This window comes from Oncorhynchus mykiss, chromosome 20, assembly GCF_057628025.1.
Source record: "Oncorhynchus mykiss isolate SJ-2025 chromosome 20, ASM5762802v1, whole genome shotgun sequence".
Classification (NCBI taxonomy): Eukaryota; Metazoa; Chordata; class Actinopteri; order Salmoniformes; family Salmonidae; genus Oncorhynchus; species Oncorhynchus mykiss.
Genome location: NC_143041.1, coordinates 2,581,900 through 2,603,321, shown reverse-complemented (window position 1 = coordinate 2,603,321; position 21,422 = coordinate 2,581,900). Strand labels below are relative to the sequence as shown.

The following is a 21,422-nucleotide window of genomic DNA, read 5'->3' as shown; positions in this document are numbered from 1 at the left end:
GGCAAGAGGACGGCCACCCGCTGTTTTAAAGTTCTCAGCTGTCAGTTGCTCTGGTGTCCTCTCTAGAGGTGAATATTTGATGGCAGAGGCATTAGCCATTGTATGAAGAATGACTCTCTGGATGCTGAACGTTAAAGCAGGATTTATAACTAAAGTACAATAAAACCGCCACATCCTTTAATGGATTGTTTTACGCAAGTGACCACGATGTGAGATGTAATTAATTCAAATGAAGTTTATTTTTAATAAAAATTGAAGATTTCTAAAACAATGAATTGAGCTAAATGGTACCCTTTTTTTTCTACCAACATCACCTTGAAAATAACCCATATCTTAAGCATACTACCTGTGAAACATTCCTACACCAAAACATCACCTGGCTACCCATTTGAATTACAGTAAGTATGGCAAAGTACAAGGAATTTTCAACCAAAATCTAACTCCAGGCATGTTTACTGGAAGCGATGTGTGGTGAACAATCAGACGAGCAGGGATGAAGAAGCTGGAGAGAAGATGTTTTGAAAATTACACTTGTGAGACCCAACACTGGGCAACAACCTTTAATGCAATCAAACAGCGGTACTACATGAACACATTCGAAACACTGCAATGTTTTCATCCCGATTAAAATAGTTACACAACGCCCACTCCACCAGCCACACACTAAAGGCAATCTTAACCCATATAATACATCCAGAGGAACTCCAACCACATCACAGTTAACCCACAGTGCATTAAATCTATAGAATTCATGGGGAATTAAAGAGGTTTGCCCCATTTAAACATTTATAAATAAAACAAAAAAAAAACAACGTTAAGTCCATACATATGTTCCTTTACAAATAGATCCTCAGACATTAAATGCAGAAATCATGTAAACAGCCAGATCAATGCAGGAGGCTGTAAGCCAGTGGGGCCCTTTGGTCTGCTCTAAGACCAGAGGCAGAAATCAGCAAGAAACCTGGCAAGCATGGAGGCTGTAAACCAGTGGGGGGGGAATCTTCATACATTTTGCAACACACAGGACAGACAAATCACTACATTGCATATGACTATCAAATTGGGACGACTGTACACATTGTAGAGAGAAGACCATATTTATGGAGCCATTTTTTATTATACAATAATTTATTTTTATTTTGTCATTCATTAATTTTTTTCCTCCTTCAGCAACATAAGACAGATTGGTGGAGAGGTTGTTGGTTTATTTCGTGGACAGGATGAGGGCCACGATGAGACCGTAGAGCCCGAGGACCTCGGCAAAGATTAAGATGAGGATCATGCCCACGAAGAGCCGGGGCTGCTGCGCCGTGCCCCGAACCCCCGCATCACCTACAATACCAATTGCAAAGCCAGCTGCCAACCCGCTCAAGCCCACACTCAGCCCAGCACCAAGATGAAGGAAACTCCTACAACAGAGACAGAGGGACAGGGGATTACCATAGTACCAATACAGTGGATAGGGTTACTATGTTACCGAACGAACACATGACAATAGTAAGATGACATGTTTTCAATTAACGACTAACAAAATACTGGGCAACAATTTTTATTTTTATGGTATATAGATTTCATCTAATATTAATGTCAGGCGTAATGGATTGATGGACCAGTTGCCTCAGAGCCTGTTAGAAGTATTAGGAATCGAGGGGAAATGCAAATGGAGACAATGTGTAGAAATAAAGGGAGATGTCAGACTGACTTGTAGAGGGTGACCTTCTCGGAGATGTTGTTGGCGATGAGCACCGCTACCACCAGGCCGTAGATGGCTATAATACCCGCCATGACCACTGGAATGATGGACTTCATGATGAGCTCTGGCCTCATCACTGACATGGCAGCAATTCCTGTTCCACTCTTAGCCGTGCCATAGGCTGCTCCCAAGGCTGGGGGGGGGGGGGAGAAGAAAATTAGATCCATTGAGATATAGTAAATATTTAAACACAGAATAATCAACAAGGGGCTATGCGTTCTATGGAAAACAATGAGCGATGTGGAAGGCGTGTTCCACGACATGCTAACTGAGTGGAACTGACCTTCCAAGGAGTTACATTTACCAGAGAACGCAGAGCCCACAGTTGATTATCCCCTTCATACAATGGCTATAATTTAACACATTTGCCACTAAAAATGTGTTAAATTAACAAATGTTTTCAACATCCACTGAAGTACACATACAGTGCCTTGCGAAAGTATTCGGCCCCCTTGAACTTTGCGACCTTTTGCCACATTTCAGGCTTCAAACATAAAGATATAAAAACTATTTTTTTGTGAAGAATCAACAACAAGTGGGACACAATCATGAAGTGGAATGACATTTATTGGATATTTCAAACTTTAACAAATCAAAAACTGAAAAATTGTCCGTGCAAAATTGTTCACCGGACGCTCGCATCCCACTGATTCATAAGAAGTTAACAAAGCAAATTTGAGGAAAAAGCTGCCTAAATTCTATCAGCATATTGAATCTAGTGCTCGCGATGGAAAAACAGTTGATCACTGTTACTCAAACTTCCGGGATGCATACAAGGCCCCCCCTCGCCATCCTTTAGGCAAATGAAACCATGACTCAATTTTGCTCCTCCCTTCCTATAGGCAGAAACTCAAACAGGGAGTATCCTTGCTAAGGACTATTCAATGCTGGTCTGACCAATCGGAATCCACACGTCAAGATTGTTTTGATCACACGAACTGGGATATGTTCTGGGTAGCTTCCGAAATAAATATTGACGAATACATAGACGGTGACTGAGTTTTTTCAGAACGTGTATAGGAGATGGTGTACCCACTGCGACAATTAAAACCTATCCTAACCAGAAACTGTGTATAGATGGCAGCATTCGCGCAAAACTGAAAGCGTGAACCACCCCATTTAACAATGGCAAGGCAACTGGGAATATGGCAGAATACGAACAGTGTACCCAATCCCTCCGCAAGGCAATCAAATCAGTATAGAGAAAGTGGAGTCGCAATTGAACGGCTCAGACAAGAGACGTGTGTGGCAGGGTCTACAGACAATCAGACTACAGGAAAACCAGCCATGTTGCGGACACTGACGTCTTGCTTCCGGACAAACTAAACACCTTCTGCTTTGAGGATAACAGTTTCACCGACGCTGCCCGCTACCAAGGACTGTGGGCTCTCCTTATCCATAGCCGACGTGAGTAACATTTAAAACGTGTTAACCCTCGCAAGGCTGCCGGCCCAGACAACATCCCTAGCCGCGTCATCAGAGCATGCGCAGACCAGTTGGCTGGTGTGTTTACTGACATATTCAATCTTTCCCTATCCCAGTCTGCTGTCCCCACATGCTTGAAGATGGCCACCATTGTTCCTTTACCCAAGAATGCAAAGGTAACTGAACTAAATGACTATTGCTCCATAGTACTCACTTCTGTAACGAAGTGCTTTGAGAGACTAGTCAAGGATCATAATCACCTCCACCTTACCCGTCACCCTAGACCAACTTAAATTTGCTTACCATCCCAATAGGTTCACATTCAATGCAATCACCTTCACCATCCCATCTGGACAAGAGGAATACCCATGTAAGAATCCTGTTCATTGACTATAGCTCAGCATTCAACACCATAGTACCCTCCAAGCTCATCATTAAGCTCAAGGCCCTTGCTCCGAGTGCTCCGCCCCCTCCTTGTACACCCATGACTGCGTGGCCAAGCATGCCTCCAACTCAATCAAGTTTGCAGACAACAGTAGTAGGCTTGCTTACCAACAACGATGAGACAGCCTATAGGGAGGTGGTGAGGGCCCTCGGAGTGTGGTGTCAGTCTCACTCAACAAAACGGTGATCGTGGACTTCGGGAAACAGCAGAGGGAGTACCCCCCTATCCACATTGACGGGACAGCAGTGGAGAAGGTAGAAAGTTAAGTTCCTCTGCGTACACGTCACTGAAACGGTCCACCCACACAGGCAGTGTGGTGAAGGCGCAATAGCACCTCTTCAACGTCACGTGGCTGAAGAAATGTCGTCACCTAAAACTTTTACAGATGCACAATTGAGAGCATCCTGTCGGGCTGGCTGTATCACCACCTGGTACGGCAACTGCATGGCCCACAACCTCAGGGCTCTCCAGAGGGTGATGCTGTCGGCACAAGGCATCACTGGGGGAAAACTACATGCCCTCCAGGACACCTACAGCACCCAATGTCACAGGAAGGTCAGAAAGACCATCAAGGACAACAACCACCCAAGCTACTGCCTGGTCACCCCGCTATTATCCAGAAGGCGAGGTCAGTACAGGTGCATCAAAGCTGGGACCGAGAGACTGAAAAATAGCTTCCATCTCAAGTACATCAGGCTTAAATAGCCATCTATAGCACAGATAGTAAGCAGCCTATATACACAGACTTGAAGTCATTGGACATTTTAATAATGTTTACATATCTTGCATTACTCAACTCATGTTTATACTGTATTCTATACTACTCATCCATATTTATATATTCTTAATTCCATTGCTTTACTTGGATTTGTGTGTAGAGTATATGTTGTGAGAAATTGTTAGATATTGCTGCACTGTCAGAACTAGAAGCACAAGCATTTCGCTACACCCACAATAACATCTGCTAAAAATATGCGTGCATACATTAAAAAAATGGTTTGTCGAGATCTGTGTGGAAGAACTTGACTGGCATGCACAGAGCCCTGACCTCAACCCCATCGAACACCTTTGGGATGAATTGGAACGCCGAGTGTCCAACCTCACTAATGCTTGTAGCTGAACGCAAACAAGTCCCCGCAGAAATGTTCAAACATCTAGTAGGAAGCCTTCCCAGAAGAGTGAAGGCTGTTATAGCAGCAGGGGGACCATCTCCATATTAATGCCCATGATTTTGTAACGAGATGTTCAAAAAGCAGGTGTCCACATACTAGCTTCACTACAAGTCCAAAAGTAAGTTTACTAGATAGCTACAGTAGTTACCGTGGTAACATAAAACAGACTTGCTAGTTTAGTTAACCAAACCATCAGTCCAACTTGCAATTATGAAAATCGAATTCAACAATACCAACACTGTTTTCAATTAGACTTTTGCTTTAAAAAGCAGCTCAAACAAAACAAAAAATGTACTATAGCCATTGAATTCTACCGTGCAAATATACCGTAAGTTACAGGGAAATAATGCACGCTCTAGAATGCCCTTCAAGCCAAATCGGGAGTACGCAACAATACCATGATATAATTATGTACCATTTAATTCTGTGATTAGAGAAATGTACAAATAGAGTAGAATACAGAGTTGAGCAATATGGAGGAACTGAAATCGATTAGGTAACAAAACTCCATAGTTTATGTTCCCTGTACAAGGGCAACGTAGCTACAGCTGGGAAATTCTTGTGTATGAGGAAATGTCCAGCATCATGTGCTCCCACACTGAAAATGAGCTTGACTGCGGATCTCAAACCAGTCGCTCCATTTAACAGTTACGGTTCAGGGCAAATTCTCTCCACCTCAACCCATAGATACCATCGGGGAACAGAGAGCTGAGGTTAACCCTGTCCATTCAATGGCTTTAAAAATGTATTTTTTTAAAAGGCTTTCATCCTGTGCAAGAGCTGCAGAAATCTAAATCACTCCACCTCCCTGACTGCCTGAAGAATAGACTCATTAGGTTCTCCATACAGGAAGCTGCTGACTTCAGACCAGCAGAATGTCACATCCCTGCAGACAACAAAGCAGCAGCTCAGAAAGGATACAAACCAGCACCAGTCGCCACAGAAACAATCTGATGTCACATTGGCAGCACTCAATAAAATAGATTACATTTCTATGACAGCGTTAAACCAGTGTCATGTAAAAACATTCCCCGCTTAAAAAATTTCACGTTCTGATCAATTGTGACGTTATGTTTGAAAACGTATGTGACATCTAAACCGTTTGAGCTAGAAAGTATTGGACCCAGTTCTAAAAAGCTGCGACTCAAACATGAACGGGTTTCCCTTTTTGCACTACAACACCCACAAAATTCAGTGGACTAGTCCGAAGTCGGACCCAATAACATTGCCAATAATATTTTTTACTCACGAAAAGGTCTAACACCTGAAACATTAGAAACTATTTGGAGCCAGGTCTAAAAAGCTGACTCACAAAAGCATTGTCCATTTTGCTCTATGCCCACAAGCGTCATCTGAAGTCAGAACCGAGAACAATCAGAACGTGAAAATTAGCTGGGAACATTTTTACATAACAAGCGGCAGCAGGGCACTAATGTAATAGAGGCCCAGCAGAATGCAGTCAGCACGCCGACAGGAGGCTCAAAACGACAGAGACCAGGATGCAGACAGCCAGAGTAGTCAGAGTGCCAACGTCTGCAGGAGAGGCAGACCAGTGTTGTGATAAAAATCAATACTCTCATGGGCCTCTAGAAATGGATGTGCTCGGTCGGGGGGGGGGGGGGGGTGACAGGCCGCCGTGGTCGTGAATCAGGCAGAATGGGCTGACGAGATTTCTCCCACGTCAGCCATGCATCACCCGCAGTGAGATCACACTAAACTGAAAGCCCTGAGGTGGCTACGACTGACCAGAGCGTCTAATATGCAACCTAAGTTGCAGCTACTGCCTGAGCCACTCTTCCCTTGTCCTTCTTGCACAATGCTACTGGACAAGATACATATTATGTTTGCCTCTACCCAGCAAGGAGTGCTAAGAAGCTCCAGGATATAGCAATAGTATGTGAATATGACTTCAAGGAGAACTTTGGGAGAAATTATGCCCAAAAAGAGTGAATTATCCAGTTCGATGTGTTACATGTGGAGATTTGCATTTACTGTGTAAATATTACAACACACTAGAGTTTGACTCCCTAGACCTTTAAATCTCTAAACAGGTCTCTTGCACTGCAGACTGACCACAACACCCAGGGAATATGGAATGGGTGGTGGATCAATGATGCTCCTTTGTGAATGTCGATGTTCAGCCTCCATGAGTACTAAAGGGAACATTGGATTCATCTTAGACTATGCTCTCTCTATGAGTGAGTCCTTGTGTGTGCAGAATGAATAGGACAGGGTCTGTGATTATTTTTTTGCTTGATCCCATTTTCCCCCCTTTTGTTTTTCTAGGTTCTTACTCTTAAAAAAAGAAAAAAAGAAAATTGAAAAAAGAAATGTCCACAATGCTTAAACCACACCAGGAGACCACTTGAGGTCTGTGGAAAATCTACAAAATGTAGAATTTCAGGTGTAGTTGCCCTTTAATTAAATTGTGCACCAGCCAGAGATGGTTGCCTGGATAGCGATATTTCAGTAGCACTCATCTGGTTGCAGATTTAGCTAAACAAAATGGCCACTGGATTGATATCATGATTATTTGCAAGTTAGGCAAAGACTAGAAGTCTTCACAGGTCCAAAAAGTTGGACCCCCATCCGAAATGGACATAAATACATTTAAATATAGAGACCCATTCTGAACGGACCAGAGGAAACCAGACCCGTACCGACATGATCGAATCTAGACCCTGTCCGTACAGTGATGAAGCAGCAGAAATGTCATTTAAGCTACTTTATTAACCGGAGCAGATAAGGCGCGAAAGGAGGGAGAGAAAGGTGTCGCTCTAGCAGACGGGGTAGGGGCCGTGCTTGTGGGTAAGTGACGAGGGAGGTAGAGACAGCAACTAACTAAGCAGACTCACACTATAGTAAACTAATAGCTGCCATTTCTAGGTTATTTATCTAATATGATTACATTGTAAGTCTTGACTGCATCAAACCAGGAGACACTAGTTAAGCTAGCAAATGTTAGTTGAGGTTGCAGTGCATGCACTCATCCTACAGTTACAAATAACTCCATTCAGAATATTATGTATCAGCCTACCTGTTGGCTCTTGGTAGTTGTAGCCTATCCTTCTCCTTTAACTGTCAATTCCATCAATTTATTAGATGTCCCAACATGCCACACACAGAGGCTCAATGAGTGTAGCTTATTGCAGCTTTGATGAAGTCAGTTAAAAGTACACATACCCGAGACAATCATATCAGATCTGACCCAGACCCATGACATTTAGAATTCTGGTTCCAGACCCCGCTAGGGTCCTTGATCGGGGCTCGGGTACAGGTGGATCCGTGAAGACCTCTAGCATAGGCAACTTTGTAGGTGGCTAACATATAATTGAGGTGGTTTTTGGGAAAGGCTTTCCATTTACCAGAATATGGTTGTCATTACATTAGCATCATCGATAATGGCTACACAAAGAGGTAGACAATCACGCACACAGGGGCATTCCTTTGTTGTTGCCTATTCAGAAAGTTTAAGGAAAATACGAATCACTGATGCTTTTTGTTCACGTTCTTTGGGCAAATTAAAGAATGTTGTAAATTCAATACATTTAGTGAATTTCCTACTAAGTTCAATACGTTTTTTTAATATAGATGGAATCACAGAATTGCATTTTGTCTGGATTCCGTCTGCAACGCAGATTTTATAGGGCCCTAGCATTGGCACAGCAGCTACAGAGTGAAAGAATAGCATATTTCAACATGGTTCTTCAAGAGTTTACAGATACTTCACATGGAAGAATGCAAATATGTTCTTTCAGTGGGTGGCTAATACAATTTGAATCAATAAAACCATCCATCTCTTAAAGTAGGGATTCCTACCAATCTAGCTATGTTGCATCCAACCAAACAACAAAAGCAGTCCAACTGACTACTTGGTAACAGTAAAGTCAAGAAGAACATTTTAGTTATGTCAGCCCTTGAACATGCTTCAGGACAAATCCCGTGGCATGTAGCCTCAAGAAATTTCATACAGGTATCCAGAGAGCTCCATGTACTGTCAAGGCAGCCTGAAACAAGGCAGTGTCTCTGGAGCTTTGTGTAATGGTGGCTCTAGACTAGAGGAAGTGACTGGCAAATCCTTAAAATATGCACATTGCAGTCAGCCACCCGCCAGACCCCTACACAGACTTGTCACAAGACTGATGCCATCTATGCAAGGTTAAGTTATTCTGCTCCAACCTTGTCAGGCCATTGAACAGATTCACACATTTTAAGTGAGGCAGTGTCACGTATTAGTCTATTTTTAAGACAAAGTAATATCAAATTAGAGGCATTAAAAAAAACTTTACTTCATATTCAACACATGTGAAATAGGTGTTTCCAATGACATCAGAGTGCAATTTTAACCAATTATGAGTAGGCATTGCCTAACAGTCTACTAATGTCATTGTAAACACTTAAATTCCTCTTTTTTACTACAAAACATAGCACGTTTCTATGTTCACATATGTTGATTGGTGAGGAGATGAATATGAAGTTGGAATATATCCCTATTTAGACCTGATGCATTTACTGAAGACTTGTGTAATAGCCTAGCACTTTCTCAATCCCTCATGGTAGGGAAGTCTATCCACAGAAGGGTTGATGTTACAGCTAGGGCCGTTACTGTGACCGTACTACCGCAACACCAGCGGTCACAAGTCATGATGGCAGTCAAATTCCACGTGACCGTTTAGTCACGGTAATTAGGCTTCTCCAGGCTCTGATGCTGCGGATGGTCATTAGAAGCCAACAAACTTGCTAACTGGTACTCAGCACTGTCCCTCCAATCGCTCTGACGTCAACGTAATCCAAAATCTAAATCAAACACTACATGAGAGCCCATGAGCTCATGTTGAGCAACATTTCTATAGGCTATGCAATTGTGAAAAAAACAGAGTGATGGCCTCTATTAAAAATAGGAGCGCATCAGCTCCTATAGGCTAGGCGTACTATATTTCTCTCAACTTTCCTAATATTAAAACACATTTCCCCTACCTCGCTGGCATAAAAAAGTGCATAGAAAATACATGTTCTTCCCCTGCCCCGACAGGTGCATGATAGTTCATTCTAAATCAAAACAAATTTCACACATATTATTTAGTATATGTAAAGACAAGATTTAATCAAGAGTGTGATGGTGACAATATTAGCCTATCACTTGTGAATGATGCCCAGCATGTGTGCAGTAAGGCAAGAAACGCATGCCTTCTCGGGAACCTTTTGAGTGCGAGGTTGCAGTTGGGAGAAAGGAATTTTAATTGTTATATTCAGCCCAACGGCACAATGGACACCACCCCCCAAAAAAGGCATGGATGTTTTTAGGGGGCATTATGGCCAAACAAAGGGAATGCCACTGGGAAACTCAACACATTATCAAGTGCTTGTAAAATTGTGAATGAGAGACTGATGAAGTGTGTACAGCCTGCACAAGAAACAAAGCAGAGCTCATGCCTTTCATGCAGACTTAGAATGAATTAAAAACCAAAAACACAGCCCAATGTTTGTATCACAACTAAAGTTACAAATAAAGAAGCATATAGGAGTACCTATTTCTTTGTTAACCGCTCACCACAGAAAAGACGCACTCCCTCAAATAATTCGGAGAACATATCCTTTCCATTTTACTCAGCTATGTTTAATTGTATTCTTCATACTATAAAATATTGCCACAGAATTCTAAGCAAATCTTGTCTACTAGTGTAGCCACAGCCATTTCAGGGCAACTGCGACTGTCTTAGAAGAAAATAGCAGCATTCTACATTTTATTCATATCATGTTTCTTTAGACCCATTTAAAATAATGGATTTATTGTGACATGTAGGCTATATTACATGCATTTACTAGACTTTTACAAATATGTTTCAAAATGTCTGCATCTGTGGCTTGTAGGCTATGCGTGAAAGCCAGGAGATGCTAAATGTGTATATTAAGTAACTTTCAACTACCGTGAGACCGGCAGTTATTTGCTTGACCATCACCAGCTAATGAAATTTCATGACCGCAACAGCCCTAGCTACAGCAGCACCTCAGGAGCCTAACACTACTTCGTATACATTTTTTTTTTTTAAATCTCCAGATAAGTATTGTGAACAGCTATTATCATGCCACAACCCCTAAAGTGATAGCTTGCAGCTTCCACTCTGACCCAAGGTAGTATTTTGTTCATGCAATTACTTCCATGTTGAAACAATGAATGACCCTCACCAAAAAGCTGCCCTCATGCACTCTCATTCATAAACCAAGACCAACCATATAGTGTATTAGGAAATAGTCAGAAAGTATTCAGACCCCTGGACTTTTTCCACATTTTGTTATGTTACAACAATATTCTAAGTCTGAATGAATCGCTTTCCTCAATCAACACACAATACCCCATAATGACAAAGTGAACACAGGTTGACATTTCTGAAAATGGGAGAAAAAAAAAAACAAACAAAAAAAACACACCTTACTTACATAAGTATTCAGACCCTTTGCTATGAGACTCGAAATGGAGTTCAGGTGCATCCTGTTTCCGTTGATCATTCATGAGATGTTTCTACAACTTGGAGTCCACCTGTGGTAAATTCAATTGATTGGACATGATCTGGAAAGGTACACACACCTGTCTATATTACAGATCTCACTGTTGACAGTTCAAGTCAGAGCAAAAACCAAGCCATGAACTCAAATTGTCAGTAGAGCTCCGAGACAGGATTGTGTGGAGGCACAGATATGGGGAAGGGTAACAAAACATTTCTGCAGCATTGAAGGTCCCCAAGAACAGTTTCTTCCATCAATCTTAAAATGGAAGAAGTTTGGAACCACCAACACTCTTCCTAGAGCTGTCCGCCTGGCCAAACTAAGCAATCGGGGAAGAGAAGACTTGGTCAGAGAGGTGACCAAGAACTCGATGGTCACTGACAGAGCGCCAAAGTTGCTCTGTGGAGATGGGAGAACCTTCCACTCCACCAAATCAGGCATTTATTGTAGAGTGGCCAGACGGAGGCAACTCAGTAAAAATAAAAAAAGGCACGACAGCCCGCTTGGAGTTTGCCAAAAGGCACCTAAAAGGACTGACCATGAGAAACAAGATTGATCTGATGAAACCAAGATTGAACTCTTTGGCCTGAATGCCAAGCGTCACGTTTGGATGAAACCTAGCGCCATCCCTACGGTGAAGCATGGGTGGCAGCATCATGCTGTGCGGATATTTTTCAGCAGCAGCGATGCTGGGAGACTAGTCAGGATCAAGGGAAAGATGAACAGCGCAAAGTACAGAGAGATCCTTGATGAAAGATCCTGAGCGCTCTGGGAGCAGGTGAAGACTGGGGTGAAGGTTCACCTTCCAACAGGACAACAACCCTAAGCACACAGCCAAGACAACGCAGGAGTGGGGTCTGAATACTTTCCAAATCCACTGTATATACACAGTATATGGCCCGATTTGCGCAGCGGTCTAAGGCACTGCATCTCAGTGCTTGAGGAATCACTACAGACACCCTGGTATCACAACCGGCCGTGATTGAGTCCCATAGGACGGCGCACAATTGGCCCAGCGCCGTCCGTGTTTGGCCGGTGTAGGCAGTCATTGTAAATAAGAATTTATTCTTAACTTCTTTGGGATAGGGGGCAGCATTTTCACTTTTGGATGACTAGCGTGCCCAGAGTGAACTGCCTCCTACTCAGTCCCAGATACTAATATATGCATATTATTATTAGATAGAAATTGGATAGAAAACACTGAAGTTTCTAAAACTGTTTGAATGATGTATGTGAGTATAACAGAACTCATATGGCAGGCAAAAACCGTAGAAAAAAAATCCAAACACGAAGTGGGACATCTGAGGTTTGTAGTTTTTGAACTCACCCCTATTGAATACACAGTGGGATATGGGTTGCTGCACTTCCTAAGGCTTCCACTAGATGTCAACCGTCTTTAGAACATCGTTTCAGGCTTCGAGTGAAAGGGGGCCGGATAGGAGCGGTTTAACTAAGGGGTCTGCCTGCAGCCTCGTTCTCAGTCACGCGCTTTCACATGAGGTAACTCTCGTTCCATATACTTTTCTACAGGCAATGGAATTCTCCAATGGAATTCTCCAGTTGGAACATTATTGAACATTTATGATAAAAACATCCTAAAGATTGATTCTATACTTAGTTTGACAAGTTTCTGCGACCTGTAATATAACTTTTTGAATGTTTCGTCCGACTGGACCAGATGGCGCTTTTGGATGTGTTTACCAAACGCCCTAACAAAAGAAGCTATTGGACAGAAATGAACATTATCGAACAAAACAAGCATTTATTGTGGAACTGCGATTCCTGGGAGTGCATTCTGATGAAGAGCAAAGTGAATATTTAGAATGCTATTTTTGACTAATGTTGAGCATAGTCCCTGTGACCAAGAACGCCAACGTAACCCGTCTAAATGACTATTGCCCCATAGCACTCACATCTGTAGCCATGAAATGCTTTGAAAAGGGTAGTCTTGGCTCACACCACCATCATCCCAGAAACCCATTCCAATTCACATACTGCCCCAACAGATCCAGAGATGATGCAATCTCTATTGAACTCCACACTGGAACATAAAGTATTCTTACAGTAGCTTGGTTAAGATAATACACAACAGATAAGAGGTCAATGGGGAATTACCGCTCAATAGAAATAGTTGTCTATCATTACTCAGTGTATTTATTCCTCCTCTGCGTTGTTGCCAGTCAGCGCCTGGACCGACTACCAATTAAGAGCAGGGGCCTGACGCAGATGAGGCTGCAGACATAACAGGCCACTACCCTGTCGATACGACGCAGGCTCAACTGATGACCACCAACTCGGAGCAGCCATCGCCACCGCGCCCAATGAAATCTAACCTGTTATCAAATGATTAGGTCATCGATTGTGCTTTAAAGCTAAATTAAAACCCATGGTAGTATTCCAAGTAGGGCTGACCCCATTTAGTCGACTGTTTGGTCTCATACATATATTGCTTGGCACACGAGACACCCGTCTGACTCACACCTGTCTCAGTGGACTAATCCATTGCGTAAGCCGCAGGGATGGCACACAAGTATCACCAATAGTACATTTACTATTCTAATCTACAACGTTAGTTTGGTTAGGGTCATTTGTTAATGCATTCAATATATTATTTCAGTCTTTTACTGTTCTCATTGTCGGAGTAGACAAGTTGTTTGCTGGCCGCACAACCTAGGCTACGCTTGTGAGGAACACATTTTAACTTATTTCATTCCATTTACAAGTCTATTGTTTGGGGCGCTCATGTCAATCAATGTTGAGTAAGGACACGCACCTGATTATGCATAGAAGTAGATCAAGGCCACCTGGCCTGCTTGCAAATGTAGGCCTATACATTTGGGGGATCTGATAATATTTCTGATTGTCTTCACCATTGTTGAGCTTCTCAAATAAACATTTTCTTCACCTCAAAACAGCAAGTAAACAAAGTCTGTTTTTACATCCATTGAGAATGACAATACAGTTGCTACAGACAAGACATTTTCAGTGAGACAAATCAAAGGCGAAATCCATTAAAGCCAAGCTAATGGAATTCTTTGCCCTTGACAATCAACCGGTCTCTGTCGTGGGTAATGTTGGCTTTCGCCAACTGGTTGAGCACTGGTACACACTACCAAGTGAGCTATTTTTCAGATTTCAGTCACACAGTAATAGCGTCACTGCTATTAGCTTCACCACATACATACTATGGAACGCCGTTTGGGTCAGATGCAGTAGCACTGTCAAAGCTGTACAAAAAAAATCTGCAAACAAGCAAACGCTGGCCACGAACGATGCGTTTACAATACAGCATTGGTAATAAAGCACTCATTTGTTCGACCGCAACAACTGGGGTAGCTAGCACCAACACAACCAGCCTGAAAACAATGACCAGTTGAAACTGCAGTAATTTTCATTATTCTTAGCAATGATTTAAGAAACCTTGTGAGTAGGTATTAGCTAGGTTGCCACTTGTTGTTCACCTATTGAAATTGAACTTCAGCTAGCTTCATCTGGCTAGTGATGCTCGACCCGACCGGGTTAGGATTAGGCACAAGTAGAATTTGCGGTTTGCCTTCAAAATAAAAGTATGTCATTGACAGTGATGCAAATGAATACAAATATAATTACTTTTATTTTGAAAGCTAACTATTGTGGCTTGCTTCACATAGATGGGTCCAACCATTAATCAAATAAGAACTGTTTTATAAAGTAGGGTTATTTTAGATGACACCTAGCTAGCTATATAGTTAACTACTGAAACATTGTTGTGTTATTTGACGTGTATCTTTTTTGACAAAAAGAACCAAACCATATAAATCCTGGTTGAGAATGAAACGACTGAACAAAACAGCAAGTACGTGAAAAAAAAAAGATTGTTTTACTGGTAATGGGGACATACGTAAACGTCAACAAAACTGTCAGTGTGGTGTGTGTAACCTTTATTTAACTAGGCAAGTCAGTTAAGAACAAATTCTTATTTACAATGATGGCCCGGACGACGCTGGCCCAATTGTGCACCGCCCTATGGGACTCCCAATCACGGCCGGACGTGACACAGCCTGGACTGTGGTGACGCCTCTTGCACTGAGATGCAGTGCCTTAACACACATGGACGCAGCGGTCTAACTATTTAACTGTACTAGAACGCTTAAAAAGGGCAGTAAAAAATGTTTATCTGTATTATTTTGGCAAGGACGATATCGGTCAAAAATGTGAGTATTAATTATTTAATCAGTGCTTAAAGCATCAGACAAGCTAAGTAGCCTACATATCGTTTATTTTATTTAAACACATTGTAAAATGTAGACGATTGGTCGAAAGAAGAGACTACTCCCGGTCGACCAAGATGTGTATTTTATTTGTTGTCGGGGACTGCCCTAGTTCCAAGGCTATTCATGATGCCTCTACTACAAGTGAGACTAACCAACATTTGTGATTCCATTACGGTGCCTCCACCTTGCAAGAGTTGATACCTCCCACTTCGAGTCAAGACATGAAAGACTATAATTAACTAGGAACTGCAGTAATATGAAATTAGTGTGAGACTGTCTTCACAGGCTGCTGTATAATGCACAGTTCACATACGTTTCAGTGGGTGTGCTTAACCACATTCTCAAAGAAATCAACTCCAGTCTACAATTATTACCTTTTAAATTATCATGAAGCACAATATAGGCAATGGTTTACAAATGCATACACAAATCAGTAGATAATGTGTAAATTACCAGTTTGTTTCTCAATCATGGTAGTGGTGGTGTTGTAGTGACGTCGCATGATGGCAGGCTCACGTTTCCTGTAAGGAAACTTAATGCTGCTGGGCCTGAAATCACCGGTGTCCCTGGTGGCCCCCCTCCAGATCACTCCCACTGCCAACCACAGGGGCTACCCACGCTGGCCTGTGCTATCGCTACCCATAGGAGCTCTGGGTCAGCACTAAACACATATAGGGCTCATGCTAGGTTAGCCTCTTGCTAGTGTGTTTCCTACATACAGTAACTACACATTGGGTATAAATGATGAATGCATTTTAGTGCAATCAATAGTTCTCATATTACTTGCAATAATTTCACCTGACAGGAACCTCTAGGTGAGAGGATCACAACCCCAGCAACAGTTTTGAAGAGGAGTAAAATTGGGAATACTTAACGCAAACGGACAACTGGGAACAAACACCCTTCCACCACAAGTCATTACAGAGTTGAATTAACTACAATAGACAGGCGGCATGCCGCCACCACACAGCACAGAAAAGGAGAAAATAGTGTCACACACCCTCCTGCTCCTAGCAGTAGCTGCACGATTCAATATCCCCAGTAGGTCAAGCCCTCTATATTAGGGTTTCCGAACTCCATGGGTGTATGTTTTGGTTTTTGCCCTAGGCCTACACTGCAGATTCAATTAATCAAAGCTTCATGATCAGTTAACCAACTCATCATGAAGCTTTGATAAATTTAATCAGCTGTGTAGCGCTGGTGCTGAGATCGCTGGCTTTTAAATTGTAGAACCTGGGAAAGACCAATCACTTACACAGTTGAAGTCGGAAGTTTACATACACCTTAGTCAAATACATTTAAACTCAGTTTTTCATTCCTGACATTTAATCCTAGTGCTGAGCGATTGGTGCTTTTTGAGGTTGTTTCGGGTTTGATTATTTAAATACATTATTGCAATCTTAAATTTATTTTTTAAATAATGTTGTTTGAATGCTGTAACACAGAAAACAATTCCAAGTCCTACGGTTGTTAGCGACTGCTCATCACTTAACCACCACATTACCTCGATAAAACATTTCAGTTGTGTATATTACATTTGTTTTAGGCTTATTTGACAACTATTATTTCAGTCCAAGTCATCAGCTCATCGCAGAGCTGCTGCCTATGCGGTCTGACAAACACTATTTTAGTAGTTCTTCAAAGTAAGGTATACTTTTATGACTGCTGAACACCAACTATCAATCTTTGAGGTATCGCTACCTGAAAATAAATCAAAGAAACTGCTCGCTCTCTCCCGATCACGTTCTACTGTCTCTCGTCTCAGTCTGGACAAGTAGGTGCGCAATGGATGCTGGTCATTGTAGTTAGTTTAGCTCAGAAAACATAATTATGTAGAATATTGGTTGTTGGAAACTACAACTCCCTACTACATGGTACAGTTTGGGCTCAATCTGATTTACACTACATATCCAAAAGCAGGTAGACACCTGCCTGTGGAACATCTCATTTCAAAGTCATGAGTATTAAAATGGAGTTGGTCCCCCCCCATTGCTGCTATAACAGCCGCCACTCTTCTGGGAAGGCTTTCCACTAGATGCTGAAACATTGCTGCAGAGACTTGCTTCGATTCAGCCACAAGAGCATTAGTCAGGTCAGCCACTGATGTTGGGTGATTAGGCCTGGCTCGCTGTCTGCGTTCTAATTCATCCCAAAGGTGTTTGATGGGGTTGAGGTCAGGGCTCTGTACAGGCCAGTCAAGTTCTTCCACACCGAAATGGTTTGTCTCACACCTCGTGCACAGGGGCATTATCATGCGGAAACAGTTCTCCAAACTGTTGCCACAAAGTCGGAAGCACAGAATCGTCTAGAACAGGGGTTATTAAACTTTTTCAGCCTGGGACCCAAATGAGATCGAATCGCCGAGCTGACAAGGTAAAAATCTGTCGTACTGCCCCTGAGCAAGGCAGTTAACCCACTGTTCCCCGGGCGCCGTGCATGTCTATTAACGCAGCCCCCGCACCTCTCTGGGTTAAATGCGGAAGACATTCCAGTTGAAGGCATTCAGTTGTACAACTAGTAGCACTATGCACAAAGCTGGTGTAGCCAGCAGATCCAACCCGCTTGCTAACAGCTGCACTAAAGTCAGACAGCATTCCTGTGTATATTAAGACACCGTGGATATGGCTCAGAAAACATACCTCAATTAAGGCGTGTATCCCAAACTGATACACCAAGAACATTGAAAGACATTGAAAAAGTAAACTGCAGTTTGTCTTCATGCTAGCTAGCAGTAGCAACAGCCCACGTTGCGTTGAGCAACAAAATAGCTGATTGGCTGACACTGCCAACCCAAAATGGCTGCTGTGGCTTATGCTGAAGTAGTTTCAGGGCCATATCTCTTGCCAGCTCCTTGGGTGTCAAAGGAATGTTGTTTGACCCTAGTGCAGCTTTAAACAAGCTGATTGAATTGTGGTATGTCGCAAACCATAAACCGACACAAATAATTGAGAAATGACTTCTCAACGCACATATTTATCAAACATTATTTTGGAGGTGTGGTTACTGGTAAAGACACAGTTTAACAAAATACTGGGCAACTTGATTAGCTAGTTATTGTTGTCTTATGGCATTTTTCACCTAGTCCCAGTTTGTTCTACCTTACAATGCCTGCTTTGTTATTGTTGGAAATGACACCTGCCCACGTTGCTGGTAGGTAAAATTATAACAAAAAACGACTTCTGGAACTGAGGTCATCTATAGGGGTGAGATCTATCATGAGGTTTACTATAGGGAAATATAGGTATATCTATTTAGCCAAATATCTCGCAATTTGTATATCTTTGAATCAATTTCAATCTTCTCTTTCTAATTTATGTATGGCTGGGCAGCATACTCTCATCAATTGCTAGCCCCAAAATACCTTTTGCCCTTGTAACGCTGAGCCCCCCTCACCCCCCACCCACTGTTTTCCTATGGAGAGGCATGCTGGTACATTTCGCCAAATATCTCGCAATGTGTATATTTAGATTTTGTCAAGTCGGACACCATTTTAATCAGGATAATATCCTCGCTTTCTAATTACATAAGGTTGGGCAGCGTACTCTGCTTTTGTCGATCGCTAGATCAGAAACAGCAAATGTTTCCTCTTTATGCAGACATAAGCACACTTGGCACCATTGATGTGGGGATGTTAACTTTCTACACGAGTTGTTATTTTTCCTCCTAAGAACAGATTGTAGTGGTAAAATAAAGGGATACATCTTTGGGTGCCATTAAGGCTAAATTGAACTCACTCCAGTTAACATGCTCTGCGGAGGTAACTTGCTATGGGATTGGGCTAGTGTTCCAGCTCAGACAACCTTCTGACATTTCCAGCCTTGGGTGAATTTAGACTCCTATTGTCCAGCCTACTAACGTGACATACGCCAATGACAATTCATGGACTCTCGTCCAACTCCATCCCTTGGTTACCTGTCCGACTAACGTTAGCTTTACCTGGCTAACTAGGATATGTATTAGATAGCAAGGAAGTATTGTTACTGAACTGGGTAGTTATGAGAACGAGTTTCGATAAAAGCTAACTTACATTCACTACGCAGATACATGACTCAAGTGCGTATACGCTAAGTTAGCTATGCAGCTAGTCAACTGGGTTAGCTTGCTACGTAGCTAATTAGCTGGGTTAGCTAGCTCGTTCGCTGTCACGCTAGCCGTTTCTGTGCTGGTTTCAGGCATTAGAGATGCGGTTTGAATGGACACATACCAATTTAAATGTAGCCATGGTAAAGATAGTAATTGAGTTGTGTGATAATTACCGCTGAAAACCATAGCTGCAGAGGCTCCCATCACTGCGAAGAACGGAGAGTATTCGGGGCTTTCGGACGACATTCTCGGTTTAAAAGAATACCAAACGGATATTGCGGTTCCCCTTAATGGCTTACCGACTACACCTATCGACGGCCACACGCTCTTTAAATGTAAACTGGGAAACCTATGTAGCTAACTAGAGATGTATTTGGACAAGTCACGAATCTTCTGTTAAATACACCGCGGAGCAGCAGCACAAAATGGTGAAGCGGAAAATATCACCTGACTGGCCAAACCCCATCAACTACTATATGTAGGGGAGGCGCTCACAAGTACCTCTAATAATGATTTACTGCAGCACATCAAATTGGATTTAAATTACAAATAAACAATTCGATATATTTCTGATTTAACCCATCCAAAGTAAATGCTTTATCTTTAGATTATGTCCATTCTTTTTTAAGGTAATCCCCTATTGTAGTCTATTTTGGTGTGCTCCGCTGCAGGGTTTCCCTTTGAAATCTCTCTAGGCATTCAGTGACTAAATTCCCCATTGAGTGGCTGAACTGTACAATGCCGTTATGAAATCATTCAAATTGATTTCTGCATTTGGCACTGGGATACCATGCCAAGGGTCATTTACAGTAAGATGTGAAATGCAACAGTGGAGCGTGAGTGATTGTGTGGTCGAGGAGCCGAGAATCCCCACTCTCGCTCCCAGCAAGCGCTGGCTCAAAGAGCCAGGGCCAGCATGGGAGTAACTATGAGTGTGTGAGCCAGAGAGAGATCGTGCAGAGTACTCCCACCCCTCCTTTCTCCACCCACCCCCTCTACATCTTTTTATAAGCAGGCAGGCAGGCCGTGAGAGCGAACCCCAACCACGCCACGGCAAAGCCCCTTCATCCGTGATGTAATCACAGGTAATTTAGTAGTCTACCTTTTCCTTAGCTAGCGTTCCATAGGCCCTTCTACCTGCCAAATTTGACACTCACAATGATAATTAAATACATGGCAAGGAGGAGCTACAGCCATAATCGTTTATTTATCTTATCCCTTCAGCTCTATACAATTGTGTGGTTAGGGGCTAGCGATTGTTTCTGAGCCGTGCGGATCTCTCATGATGCAATCATAGGGTTTGTTGCTAATTAACTTGCACAGAGGATGTGCGTATTTAGATATTTGATACTTAAAGAAAGAGGCAATTTCATGACTGTAACCCTCTAGAGCTCTAAGATTTGCCTAGGATCTATTAAAGGAGAAGTTTACCCAAAATCCATAAACTTCCAAGTGGTTCCATACAATAAAACAAGTTCAGTGGAGTTTGCCCTTTCTCCCTCTCTCTCCCTGTAGTGGTGTGTTGAAACACCTGCAAAAATGGGTCATGTGAAGTTGCTAGATGCAGGCCTCGTGCTGCTCCTTTGATGATTCAGGATTCAGAAATCCGCAAAGTGTGGACAAATTCGTTGTTTTATTGAAAGTGTACGGCCGAATGGGCTTTTGTCAAAAGTACTAATCGGCTATGAGTCAGGAAATGTGTACTTTTTCACCTAAAACATTTGTGATTATTTTATATCTTTGTTTTTTGTAGCCAACTGCGACAGCAGCTGGAGGCAAACAGTGTT

The 21,422-nt window shown here is 42.4% G+C and overlaps 1 protein-coding gene and 1 long non-coding RNA gene across 2 annotated transcripts in view; both read right to left on the bottom strand.

Moving 5' to 3' along the window:
• LOC149973606 (uncharacterized) overlaps positions 1–21,422 on the bottom strand; it is a 299,180-nt gene that overhangs the window by 229,173 nt on the left and 48,585 nt on the right. The window lies entirely within an intron of this gene.
• On the bottom strand, positions 223–20,534 carry LOC110498798 (V-type proton ATPase 16 kDa proteolipid subunit c). Its single transcript, XM_021575424.3, has 3 exons — positions 19,809–20,534; positions 1,703–1,886; positions 223–1,409 (listed from the first exon to the last, which is right to left on the bottom strand). The coding sequence occupies exons 1-3, from the start codon at positions 19,879–19,881 to the stop codon at positions 1,205–1,207; spliced, it is 462 nt and encodes a 153-aa protein (XP_021431099.1). The 5' UTR covers positions 19,882–20,534; the 3' UTR covers positions 223–1,204.